Here is a 12142-nt window from a genome sequence, read left to right as displayed (position 1 = left end):
ATGGAATCACAAAGGTTATCTTGCTCCCGTGTGGTGCTTTACCAGGCTAATGATACTGCACACTAATGTATATTATACATTAATTAACTTTCCCGAAAAAGTTAAATTGGCTATTGATTTTCATGTTAGCACATATGAGAAGTAATTTGCAATCCTAATTATTTTGGTACACAGTATAATCAAGGGAAATAATAAGCCCTTAGGTTTTAGTGTGTTTTTATTCTCGTTGATGCTATGACTGTACTGTATGTCAGGAAAGTGCTACTGTGCTCTTTTTTGTGTAATGACACCACATAAAATCAATCAATCCATCAATCAAATCCTAGTCGATCCATTCCATTGTTATTTCCATTTTCATACTCCCAGAGTTAAATTAACACGGATTTTACTGTGTACCTAAAAGGTACAGTACAGTATATACCTTGGCTGCATTCAAGTTCTTGTTAATCTTTCATTACTGCGTTCAAATGCTGCAAGCTAAGAGCAAAGAAAACGTCCCGAAGACGTCAGTATTATGACATGACCTTCGTTCAACATCTTAACCCAGCGGGGATAGAGAAAACCAGTGAACTTAAAATGACGATAAATTATCGATGACCTGGCATGAACGCCAACAGGTCAGGCTTTACGACAATCACCCTGAAAGCTTGTAAAGAAACGCTGGAGGACGCGCAAACGCATGCCTGCGCAGTAAACGCCCGCTGCACCGATGATGTATCGTAACAGCAATGAACAACACAGCCGTTGTGAAGTCACTTTCCTGGCAAGGCGCAGTTTTTTACTCAGGCCCAGGCCAGGTTTTGAATCTGTGTTCCACAGCCAGCTCTTACTCATATGGACTGGAAACGATTGTCACAGGGATTGTTAAAGCACACACACACCTTATCTCCAGAACAAAGACACATTCAGCTCGAGGTCGGACTATGCTGGACTTGCTGGAATGACAATTCCCACTTGCAGTTAACCACTGTGTGTTTCAGTTGACTGGGCCTCCCCTATACTTGGTCCCCTTTTTTTTATTTTCCTTCTTTGCTGAAAATACCAGTGGTGTAAAGTAACTAAGTACATTTACTCAAGTGACAGCACTTGGAAAATAGCCGATCTACAAGCTCGCGACGCGTTGTGAGCTTGTAGATCTGCTATTTTCAAACATTTTTGTACTTTTACTTTACTTTAACTATATTTTGATGCCAATACTTTTGTACTTTTACTCGAGTAACATTTTGAACACAGGCCTTTTACTGGTAACAGAGTATTTCTACATTGCAGTATTGATACTTTAACTTAAGTAAAACATTTGAGTACTTTCTCACCACTGCAAACTACAAGCTTGCGATGCATCGTGAGCGTTCACTCATTACGACATGCCCAGAACAGGGATGCTGGGGCTCATGTGGTTAATGCGCTACGATGTTCACAATTAGTATAATGATGATAATAATGTTCATGACACAAACAATTCTGAAAGAAGAGACATCGTCACCTTCCTAAACTAATGGCCTAAGTAATTCTTTTAAAGTTTTTCAGGAAAAAAAAACAAAAAACTGATCCAAAACAAAACTATATGATATTTCTTAATCATTTCACCCAAAACGTTTATAACAAATTATGACTAACATAAAAATAACACTGTCTTTCAGTTATGTAACATAAGAGATTTAAATAGGTTTAGATAATAGGATTAAACCTGACTTAGGCCAAATGATTTTGGCCTAAGTCAAAATCATTTGGCCATAATGTGTTTGGCCTATGTCACAAAACCATGTGACTTAGGCCAAAAGAATGCCCTATTTTGGTCTAAGTCACACAAGGGAGATAGGCCATTATACTAAAAGGGGAGGGAGCATGATCCTTTTCAATTAGGAGATTTTTACCAGGTGGCCAGATGACTTAGGCAAAAATATCATTTTCCTCAAAAAATGATGTAGGCCCATTAGTTTAGCAAGGTGACGACATCTTTCTTCAGCACACATCAGGCTCTTTGACAGTCCAGATCCCGGTGTCTCTGAGTTAACACGGCGGTGCATGAGCTCTCCCAGATCAGTCCAAATAAAGGAACCAAGCCGGCGATGTGTCCACGAATCCGTCTCCAATGAGTCATAGTAAAAGGAAAGAACTGTGTGCTCTGTTTGGTCACGTTCCTGGCATGGCGTAGTTGTTATGTATTGGCATCATGTGCTGCTGTAATGCTCCTAATCCAGCTCTCTCTCCCGTTGACCTCTCTGGCAGTGCATCAAGATGTACAACACCGACTGGCACGTCATTAACTACAAGTATGAGGCCTACTCCGGTGATTTCCGCATGCTGCCAAGGTAAGAAGAAAAAACAGAAGACTTTGATGAGAATTAAGTGGAGTGTGGAGGGGTTGGAGTTAGTGGTGGAAGAAGTACTCACATTTGTTACTTAAAAAAAGTATCAATACTGCAATATAGAAATTACAAATAAAAGTATTATATTCAAAATGTACTTGAGTTTTAAAAAGTATGAAAGAATTGGCATCAAAACATACTTAAAATACCCAAAAAATGTATAGAAATCTTTTGAAAATAGCAGATCTACAAGCTCACAATAAGTCGCAATGCGACGCGTTGTGAGCTTGTAGATTGGCTATTTGCAAATAGCCAAAGTTTGAATAGGGCTGAAGTGGATAAAGTTTTGTAATCATAATCCAAATCTTCAAAGAAACTAGTAACAAAAGTTTTCTAATAATTGTAGTGGAGTAAAAAGTACAATATTTGCCTCTGAGATGTAGTGGAGTCAAATTAAAATTATAACAGATTGGAAATACTCCAGTAAAGTAAAAGTACAGTACGTCTACGTTGTTCTTAAGTACAGTACTTAACACACTGAGTGCCAGAGTTTTTTTAAAACAGGGTACATCCAGTGCCAGCATTTTTTACCGTTTATCGGCGATCCTTTTAGAGCTGCAGAAGCCACTGGGCAATGGCCGAGGGTCCCCATCTAACGACTGGAACAATAACATTTCTACCACGATCCGCCATTGCAGAGAGATTGCCCGTCGAAAATGGCTGGTTTTGACCACTGTAAAAAATATATGGAGATATGGACCTTTTTCTCAAGATCCCATCATTGGGGCGGATGCATGTCCGTTTTTTTGGGGGCTGACGTCACATCCGTCCTCCATTCCCTTTTTAAAGGGTCCTAGGATCATTCCTAAGTTGCGTTAGAGCGCCCCCCTTGTGAAAAAAATCTAATCAAAACGTAGATTCTCGTTTTTGGCACTCAAAGGTTGGATTTGAAAAAACGTTTTTTTTTTAGCACTCAATGTGTTAAGTAAAAGTACTTAGTTACTTTCCACCACTGGTTGGATTGTATGTGTACGATAGCATCAGTCAAGGATTCACCTTATTGTCACGTGCAGGAGAAAAGACCAGATGCTTAGTTCAGCTGTCATGTTTGTGTTGTGATTAAGCACGATAGAGTCATTGTTTTGTAACACTAAATCCATAACTGGAAGTGAAACAGGAACAGATGTGGAACACAGAAACTAAAATGACCCCATAACGCTGTTAGATGAATCTACAGTAAACAAGTAGACGCTGAACTCTCTGCTCCTCACAGCACAAGGACATAAAGTGCAGGATATCATCTCACACACCCAAAGGGAGACAGTGCATACAGTACATACACTACATTGAGACAGGAACCCGGGGTGTAGAGCTAGGGTTGCACACCGGAACGACACTATTACTACATGTCGCGAGGAAATATAATATTTACAGTTTGTATAATCCGACATGAAATTCATACAATATTGTTTATATATTTGTCAAGGTGTGTGCTGTCACCATTAATGTGTTCATATTCATATCATCATCATCTCTAGGTCGAACTCGAGACATGATTATGTCTACTATTCATAATGTCCTTTTTTTTTCGTGTGGTCAATTATAGTTGACCAATCTAAGTAAACTTGCCAGCCTCCATAGGTGTAACAGCGTAACATAACCTTCAAAACGAGCCACAACTTTTTTGTAAAGATATTTTTGGGGCTTTCTGCCTTATTTGGATTGTAGAATGACAGGTAAAAGGAGAGAGAGACGGGGAGTGACACGCATCAAAGGCTGTTGAGCTCCGGAATCGAACCCATGGGACTTACTGTCAGGCTGCGTCAGAGCCTATATGTGGTCCATTGGCGCCCCCGAAAATGAGCCACAATTTAACCATGCATGCGCGTCATAGGTGCACTCTGGTACTTAAACAAACAGCACTACTCTCCAAATTATTTACATGCTTCAATGACCACTAAAAAATACTTTGTATGTTATAAAGCGTCTCAGACGCCTGACACAAAATACTGTAAGGTACAGTAGGTGGATGGGGAGTTGATGTATTGAACATGACACGCGATCACTGACACAATGTCGCCTCTGCGGCTTGTATTTTCACAGCAAGGGCCTGAAGACGGACAAGCTGCCGGCTCACGTCTTTGAGATAGATGAAGACGCCAAAGATGAGGTGAGTGAGTGAGTGAGCGAGCGAGCGGCGGATGGGGGCCTGAGAGGGCCGTCAGATCAGAGACATTGATTAGCACTGGGAGGGTCGGTGAGCGGGCCACCCCTTGAACCTCCATGTCTTTGATGGCCGCTTTGTGCCTGCACAGCACAGCGCTTTGAGCATGATGCACAGCCAGCAAATGGATTATCCTTTCGGTTTGGATTCATGTAGATAAGAAACGGTTTTAGTTGGGAGAACATAGCATAGCCCTGTATAATCTATATTTTTTGTCCCTATAGAGCAGTGGTTCTCAAACCTTTTCATGTCAAGGACCCCCAGATTGACACTTATTAGCCTGCGGACCCCCATTTGAAAAGATATGCCAGGGACCCCCATACGAGAAGATTTTTACGGCTCTATAGCAGTGATTCTCAACCATTTCGATTTCACGGACCCCCATTTAATGGCATTTCCATCTCTGGGACCCCAATTTATATTGTAAAATCAATGTTAATTTAACTCTGAGAGTGTACAAATGGAACCAAATGGGCCCGTCAGGGTCCATTTGGTTCCATTTGTACACTCTCAGAGTTACAGACCCATAAGGATCCATTTGGTTCCTTATCTATCATTTAGCTGGGGAACCCCTGGAACTCTGTCAAAGACCCCGGGCCCCACTTTAAGAACCAATGCTATAGAGCAGCCATTCCTTGTACTGTAGGAATAAGTAGCACACTATTCTGCATAAGGGAAATATGAGATCATTGCCGTATCTCTCTGGTGAAAAGCTTTGTAGAAACGTGTATGTATAACACAATATATGTCAGTTGAGTATGTCATTTTGCGTCATGGTTGTTGGACTATGTATAAAATGATCCTTTTACCTGCGTTTACCTGTCATGCTCAAATCCATCTCGATGAGCTTGGTCGCATGTCATTCCATTGCTTTCTCTGCTGTGTGATAAAGCAAGCAGAGATGCCTCGTAAAAATCACACTGGAGTGGGATTGTGGGGTTTATAGAGCTGGTTCTCAAAGTGGGTTCCGCGGGCCCCCAGGGGTCCTCGAGCGGGTTCCCAGGGGGTCTCCAGCAAAAATGAGGAACAGTATAAACACTTGAGCCCTACAGTCTACACAAGCTTGTGTGCGACACGTTGTGAGCTTGCTATTATTGAAAACATATTGACAAATGCTGATAAATCTTCTCTTATGGAGGACACAACATCTTTTAACCCATTAAAACCAGGAAATAATCCGTGTCATTTTAGATTTTTACGTTGGCTATTCAAAAATAGCAGATATACAAGCTCACAGCTTGCTGCTATTTTTGAACATTTTTGAAACATCTTGGAAGTGTGAGAACTATACTGATTTAGAGGGCATTTGTAGAATCGGCCTCAGGTCTTAATGGATTAAACGGGGGTCCGCGTCCGAATACATATTAATTTGTGGGTCTGTGGGAAACTGTCTGAGAACCACTGGTTATTAGAATGACTGCATGCTCTCCGTCCAGCTGTGTCGGCCCAGAGGAGACTGAACTGAACGGAGTGAAACCAGAAGCCTTTATAGATCCTATAAATAGCCCCCTCGTCGAACCCCGCCTCCCTTTCTCTCTACCCCCTTGGTAGGGTGGTGTGTGTGTGTGTGTGTGTGTGTGTGTGTGTGTGTGTGTGTGTGTGTGTGTGTGTGTGTGTGTGTGCGCGTGTGCGCGTGTGTGTGTGTGTGCCGACTGCCGCGCATCTGAGGGCGACTGAGAAAGCGGGTGAGCGAGAGGGGGACGAAGAGAGAGAACATCGAGACAATTAGATTACAGGACAAAGCGGGGTGGGGGGGGCGGGACGGGACGGGGGGTGCATTGCAGAGATGAGCACAGAGGACAGAGTGCCACTTCAATGTGATTAGGACTGTCTGGTTTGTGCACGCGCACGCTCGCTCACGCACGCACACACACAACCCTACCGTCGCTGTTCTCCGAGTGTCAGTGTTTGATTCATAACATTGTGCTGTGTTCATGGCATTATCTAAATGGATTATGACCCGTCATAGTTAGAGGTCCTCTGTGTGTGATAGGACACTTATTCCCTGTGTGTGTGTGTGTGTGTGTGTGTGTGTGTGTGTGTGTGTGTGTGTGTGTGTGTGTGTGTGTGTGTGTGTGCGTGTGCGGCCGTGCGTGCGTGCGTATTACCCTGATGATAAATGCTCCCTTGGCAGCTCTCCCACTGCTGTTGATATGACCAGGGTGGATCGAGAGGTCAGAGGTTAAATCATCGCGACTCTTTTATGGGAACCAGTCAAATTCCACCTCCTCAGTGTAACGTAAATTTGGCGAGACAGCGTGTGATTACGGATGAGGGGAATTCCCTTTGGGGTTGTGAGTGTCCCGTGGGTGTCTCACACATCTAGGAAGAAACTTGTGTCTGCTATTGTTTACGCGCATGGTGCTGACTGTAAACAATCTCACCAACTTTCAACTATTTACTCTGGACATTGCACAGAAGCTCGACAAATAATATTTTGTTAACCAGAACTGTGCATTTTTGTACATCTGGTGTTTACTGTGTCGTCATTTGTGTCATTTAGCCTGTGTCATTCAACTCAACTCGGTCAATGCAGTTCAGTTCATTATACGGTAGTGCCATACCACAAGTTATCTCAACACACTTTATACATAGAGCAGAGAGCCAACGTTTCCCCCCTGAGCAGGAATTTGGCGACAGTGACAAGGAAAGAACCCCCGAGCAGAACCTGAGTGGTTGAGCATCTGCTTTGACCGTGCTGGGTTGAAAGTGAGGGAGAGAAAATAGTCATAGTATGACATATGCCGATTCAAAAGATTGGGGTGGAATGTCCTTCCTTGTCGTATTGGGAGTGCGGTCAGTGCGCATGCCAAGTTTGATGCAGATCGGTCCAGCAGTGTCTGAGATTAGCTGCACACACACACACACACACACACACACACACACACACACACACACACACACACACACGGACAGGGGCGAAAACATAATCTCCTCCCCGGCCTGGCAGAGATAACAACAATAATAGCAACTACTACTAGCCATGTGTCTCAATGAACTTACAGCAGGGGTCTTCAACGTTTTTCGGGCCAAGGACCCCCCTAGCCGAGAGAGAGATGAAGCAGGGACCCCCTCTATATAGCTAAAAATTGTGTAATTTCTTTTTTACTTGATCTGCTCTTTTCCCCTCTACATCTATACCTCTTTGCCAAAAATAGCCGATCTACAAGCTCACAACGCCTCAGATCTACTATTTTTGGCTAAAGTTCTCCTCAGAAAAAGGGATGCTACAGGGTTCAAGTGGTTAATATAAATAAAAAAGAATCACATCACACAAACGGCGGCCCCGTTTGTGTGATGTGAGCTCTGAGGACCCCCTTAGGGGTCCCGGACCCCCTGTTGAAGACCCCTGACTTACAGTATTGTGTGTGTGTGTGTGTGTGTGTGTGTGCGTGTGCGTGTGTGTATCAGGACTCGGCGTCGCTGTGCTCCCAGAGGGGAGGCATCATGAAGCAGGGCTGGCTGCAGAAGGCCAACATCAACAGTAGCCTGTCTGTCTCCATGCGGGTGAGTCAGAAGCAGACCTCCTGTCTGCTGTTAACGCAGTCAGCAACCACAGCCACCACCACAACCAACCACAACATGTAGGCATAACAACATCATAACAAACCATGGTAGTGATTATTAGGTCCCTCGCTGTAAAAACCCAGAGTGTTCGTTTTAAACGTGTACGAAATGGAACCAAAACGGACCCGTACGGGTCCGTTTTGGTTCCATTTCGTACTCTTCTCAGACTGTGCTCCAATGCTCCATTCTTCTTTACTCAATACATACAGTATCATGACATTTTGTCCATTGGTAGTTTTGATACACGACCCCTTCATCCGTTTACAACTCTTTTCATTGATTCTTTATGTGATACCCTCACCCTCAAATGTGAAGTGACTCATTTTTTTGTGAAAATATATATGCACTTTATTATCGAAAGTATTGGCCAGTACTTGTATTATTTGTATTATTCCAATGGTCACAAGCCAAAATAACATCAGTAGTGATTCACTGTAGTTCACTTGGGATGAGGAGCGGAACCTTTGTGTGCACAGCAGGTGTTGCCCGAGGCTCATTTTTAAGGTTTGGGTGCCTTCCCCTTTCCTTGAGAGGAAAATTAGGAACGAAACTGAACAGGTTCATGTCTTCATTTCTGTTTTTTCTCTGTTTCTCAGGCCAGTACACCTTGAAAACCATATTAACTTATCTCCTAAGGTTTAATGTTTATGTGAAGAGACTGTGTTGGGTTTTTCATGACGGATTTGAGGGTTTTATATTGAGTTTAAGAAACGGTAAAAAGTCCGCAAATTGAAGTGCTGCTGATTGCATAATGGTGTTTGCCTCGTGTAATCCCTTTGAATATGGCGTTCGCCTCGTTGTAGACTGAGGCATTGAACCAACATCAATACTACTACTTACTGTGGTACCCGACCTAGTTTGGGACCCGTAACATTTACACAATATTTAGTAGTGTTAAACCTGTAAAGCATTTTGTGACTGTCTGGGAAAGGTGCTCTACAAATAAATTGTACTTACTTACATTCATTTAACACTGAAAGTGTACGATTTTTATATTTCCAGAGTTTAATTTAATTCTTACATTTATAGATATCGTTCTCATGGGCAATCAGTGACTGATTTATTGAATACTTTATTAGCAGGTTTGTTAACAGTACAGATAGTACAGTCAAAGGTTATACTAAAAGGATAACACAAAACGCCTCAGGGGGCTTGTTTCTATCGCGATCCAGTGGGATTGGATCCCACCAATGTGTTAATTGAATTCCCATAATATAGCCTGGTTTGCTGTGCTTAAATGCTTGCTATGTCAACTGTGGTGTTAACCAGGTATCTAACTAACAATGTTTGTTGTGTGACTTTACAGAATACACCTGCATTCAGAACATCATTTACGTATCATTACACAAAAGCAACAACTTACTTGTTCTTTACTGTGATTATGGGTACTTGAGCACTGGCAAGCGCTGGCAATAATAATAATGTTGTTGTTCTGCAAAATGTGCAGCTGTGCGTCCTCTCCCATTCAGTCGCTTTAAATAAATCAGCCCTTTAGAACAAGATAAATGCACACAGTGATAGATGTGTTTAAAAAAATAGGAAAGCCACATTAATATTTCACAGTTTCGAGTTGAACTGTTCAACACATGACCCTTGTGTCTCTATGATCGCTGGTGACATGCAGGTGTTCAAGAGGAGATACTTCTACCTGTCCCAGCTCCCCGACGGCTCCTACATCCTCAACTCGTACAAGGACGAGAAGAACTGCAAGGACACCAAAGGGTCCATCTACCTGGACTCCTGCATCGATGTTGTTCAGGTACTCTCACCCAGATGCAATGTGTTTGCTTGGATTGTAACTGCAGCTGAGAGGACCATGCAACTTTAGGCTGGGTTGGGACACACACATATATATATATCAATTCTGTCTGTCTGTCTGTCTGTCTGTCTGTCTGTCTGTCTGTCTGTCTGTCTGTCTGTCTGTCTGTCTTTCTGTCTGTATTATGCATTTTCTCGTGCTGAAGAGACAAATGGCGGCAACAGACAAAACACAAACTGCATAGCAGCATCTATGACAGTTGAGCGATGTTATGCTTTGACATTTTTAACCAAACTTTGTATATGTTGCTCAAGTTGTGAGTTTTTCTTTTTTGTTTCTTTTCTTAAAAAGTAGCAGAGTAGTACGAGCACACCCTTTGGATGTAAGCCAATCGCAGTTCTAATATTACCTGCACAACTTCAGACTGAGAAATAGTATAGAAAGGGAAAAGAGTAAATCTTCTGGTTTTAGGTGGGTTCGGGCTGACAAACAATTTATTACTAAGGCATAGTTGGGGTTTGGAAGTACATTTTCTGGTTTGGGCTGAACTCTAACTTTGAGGCCATAGTCAAGTTTGGCGTCAACTAGACTGCTGATCTATAAGTACTCTGGTATATACTGTATATGTATCCTATATATACTTTTGGAAACGTTATGATGAATGTTGTGTAAATATGCATAAACAACCCTGTGTCGTGACCCTGCCGGCTGATTAACCAAAAGGAAGTGATAATCGTTGCTAATGAAAGTTATTCTGAGACCTCACACAGGATGTACTGTACAGAGATGGTGGCTGAAGCAATAAGCTGTATTACTCAACGCCCGAACGTATCAAATCTGTGTTACGCAACGAGGTCACACAGTACAAAGAAATGAAATATATATATATAGGAAGTAGAAGAAACAAAACAGTAAAAGATAAAACAGTAAATGTTGCTGTCTCTAAATGGAGCTCAATGATATAAAGTGCTCGTTCCTTGTTAACCCATTCAATCCCGGAACGCATACTGAGTCATTTTAGATTTTTAGCTTTAACCATTATTTTGTACTTTGGGCTATTCAAAAATAGCAGATCTGCAAGCTCGTAGCACGGCAATCTCGTAGATCAGCTATTAAATGTTTTTAATCGTGAACATTTTTGCAAATCTTTGAATATATGTTTTTTTAGGCGAACATTTTTAACTCAAATCTTTGCTTCTGGGGATTCTACAAATGTCTTCTAAATCCTAATTGTTTTCTGAAACACTTATGTTGCTATAATATCAGTGGTTCTCAAACTTTTTTCATGTCAAGGACCCCCAAAATGATATGCCTTTAGTTCCAGGGACCCCCAGAAGCAAAGATTTGAGTGACACATGTTATATAAAATATTTATTCAAAGATTTGCACAAATCTTCATGATTTTTCAACAATAGAGTGCCACGCTATGAGCTTGTATATCTGCTATTTTTGAATAGCCCAGAGTATAAAATAATGGTTAAAGTGGTTAAAATCTAAAATGACAGATGCGTTCCCGGTCTTAATGGGTTAAATGGAAGTCATGTCGGTGCACTTCCTGAATCTGCCCACGCGAGCTGGTCAGTTCTTCTTAGCGTGCCTTTTGAAAACCACAATGGATTTCCTACTGCTGCTGTGTCTGCCACGCCCCAGAAGCTTTTAGGAGGGAGTTGATTGGATAGATTTTTTGCGTTCTATCCAACGAGGGCAGAAAAAAAACACAGTCAGATCTTTTGCAGTTGTTGGCCTGCTGTAATAGTTTGTACTCTTGGCACCGAGCAGCACCTGGATCAGGTCTGAGCTGACTGGCGAAGCTGCAAGGAAGCTCTCACAGAAATGAATGCACACAGCGGATGAATTGCCCTGGCAGAATGGAGCCATCTTGCTTATTAACTTCAATGAGAACGTGTGTGTGTGTTTGTGAGAGAGAAAGAGAGAGAGAGAGATATTGTGCTTGCATGTGCGTGCATTTGTGCGTTGCAAAACCAAATTTTCTGCCTGTAGCACTGGAACTTTTTATGTTAATAGCTAATGTTTGATGTCAAGGAGCATTGATTGTTTACTAGCAGTGGCTGAATCATCTGTTCTCCGCTGCACAAGGGTGTTGAACAGAGTTTTCCCAGGGTTGTTGTGGCTTAGCTTAGTTAAAGGAATAGTTCACCCAAAAAAAAATCGTATTTTCTATCAATTAAACACCCCATAAAGCCTTGAATTCATGGAGATTTTTTAGTTTTTGACGCATTCCTGAGCCAATAATTTGATGACCGGGTGTATTTCCGGTAGGAG

The 12142-nt window shown here is 42.1% G+C and overlaps 1 protein-coding gene across 2 annotated transcripts in view; it reads left to right on the top strand.

Moving 5' to 3' along the window:
• The window catches only part of dock11 (dedicator of cytokinesis 11), a 122606-nt gene that overhangs the window by 12623 nt on the left and 97841 nt on the right, over positions 1 to 12142 (top strand). For both annotated transcript variants that reach the window (XM_084043059.1, XM_084043058.1), the window contains exons 4-7: positions 2230 to 2312; positions 4413 to 4479; positions 7945 to 8040; positions 9725 to 9859. In XM_084043059.1, coding sequence (XP_083899185.1) covers positions 2230 to 2312; positions 4413 to 4479; positions 7945 to 8040; positions 9725 to 9859 — 381 coding nt within the window. The remainder of the gene's footprint in view (positions 1 to 2229; positions 2313 to 4412; positions 4480 to 7944; positions 8041 to 9724; positions 9860 to 12142) is intronic.

This window comes from Gymnoscopelus microlampas (genome assembly GCF_963454915.1).
Source record: "Gymnoscopelus microlampas genome assembly, chromosome: 19".
Classification (NCBI taxonomy): Eukaryota; Metazoa; Chordata; class Actinopteri; order Myctophiformes; family Myctophidae; genus Gymnoscopelus; species Gymnoscopelus microlampas.
Note: the sequence above shows the minus strand (reverse complement) of the source record. Positions and strands in the feature narration are given on the sequence as shown.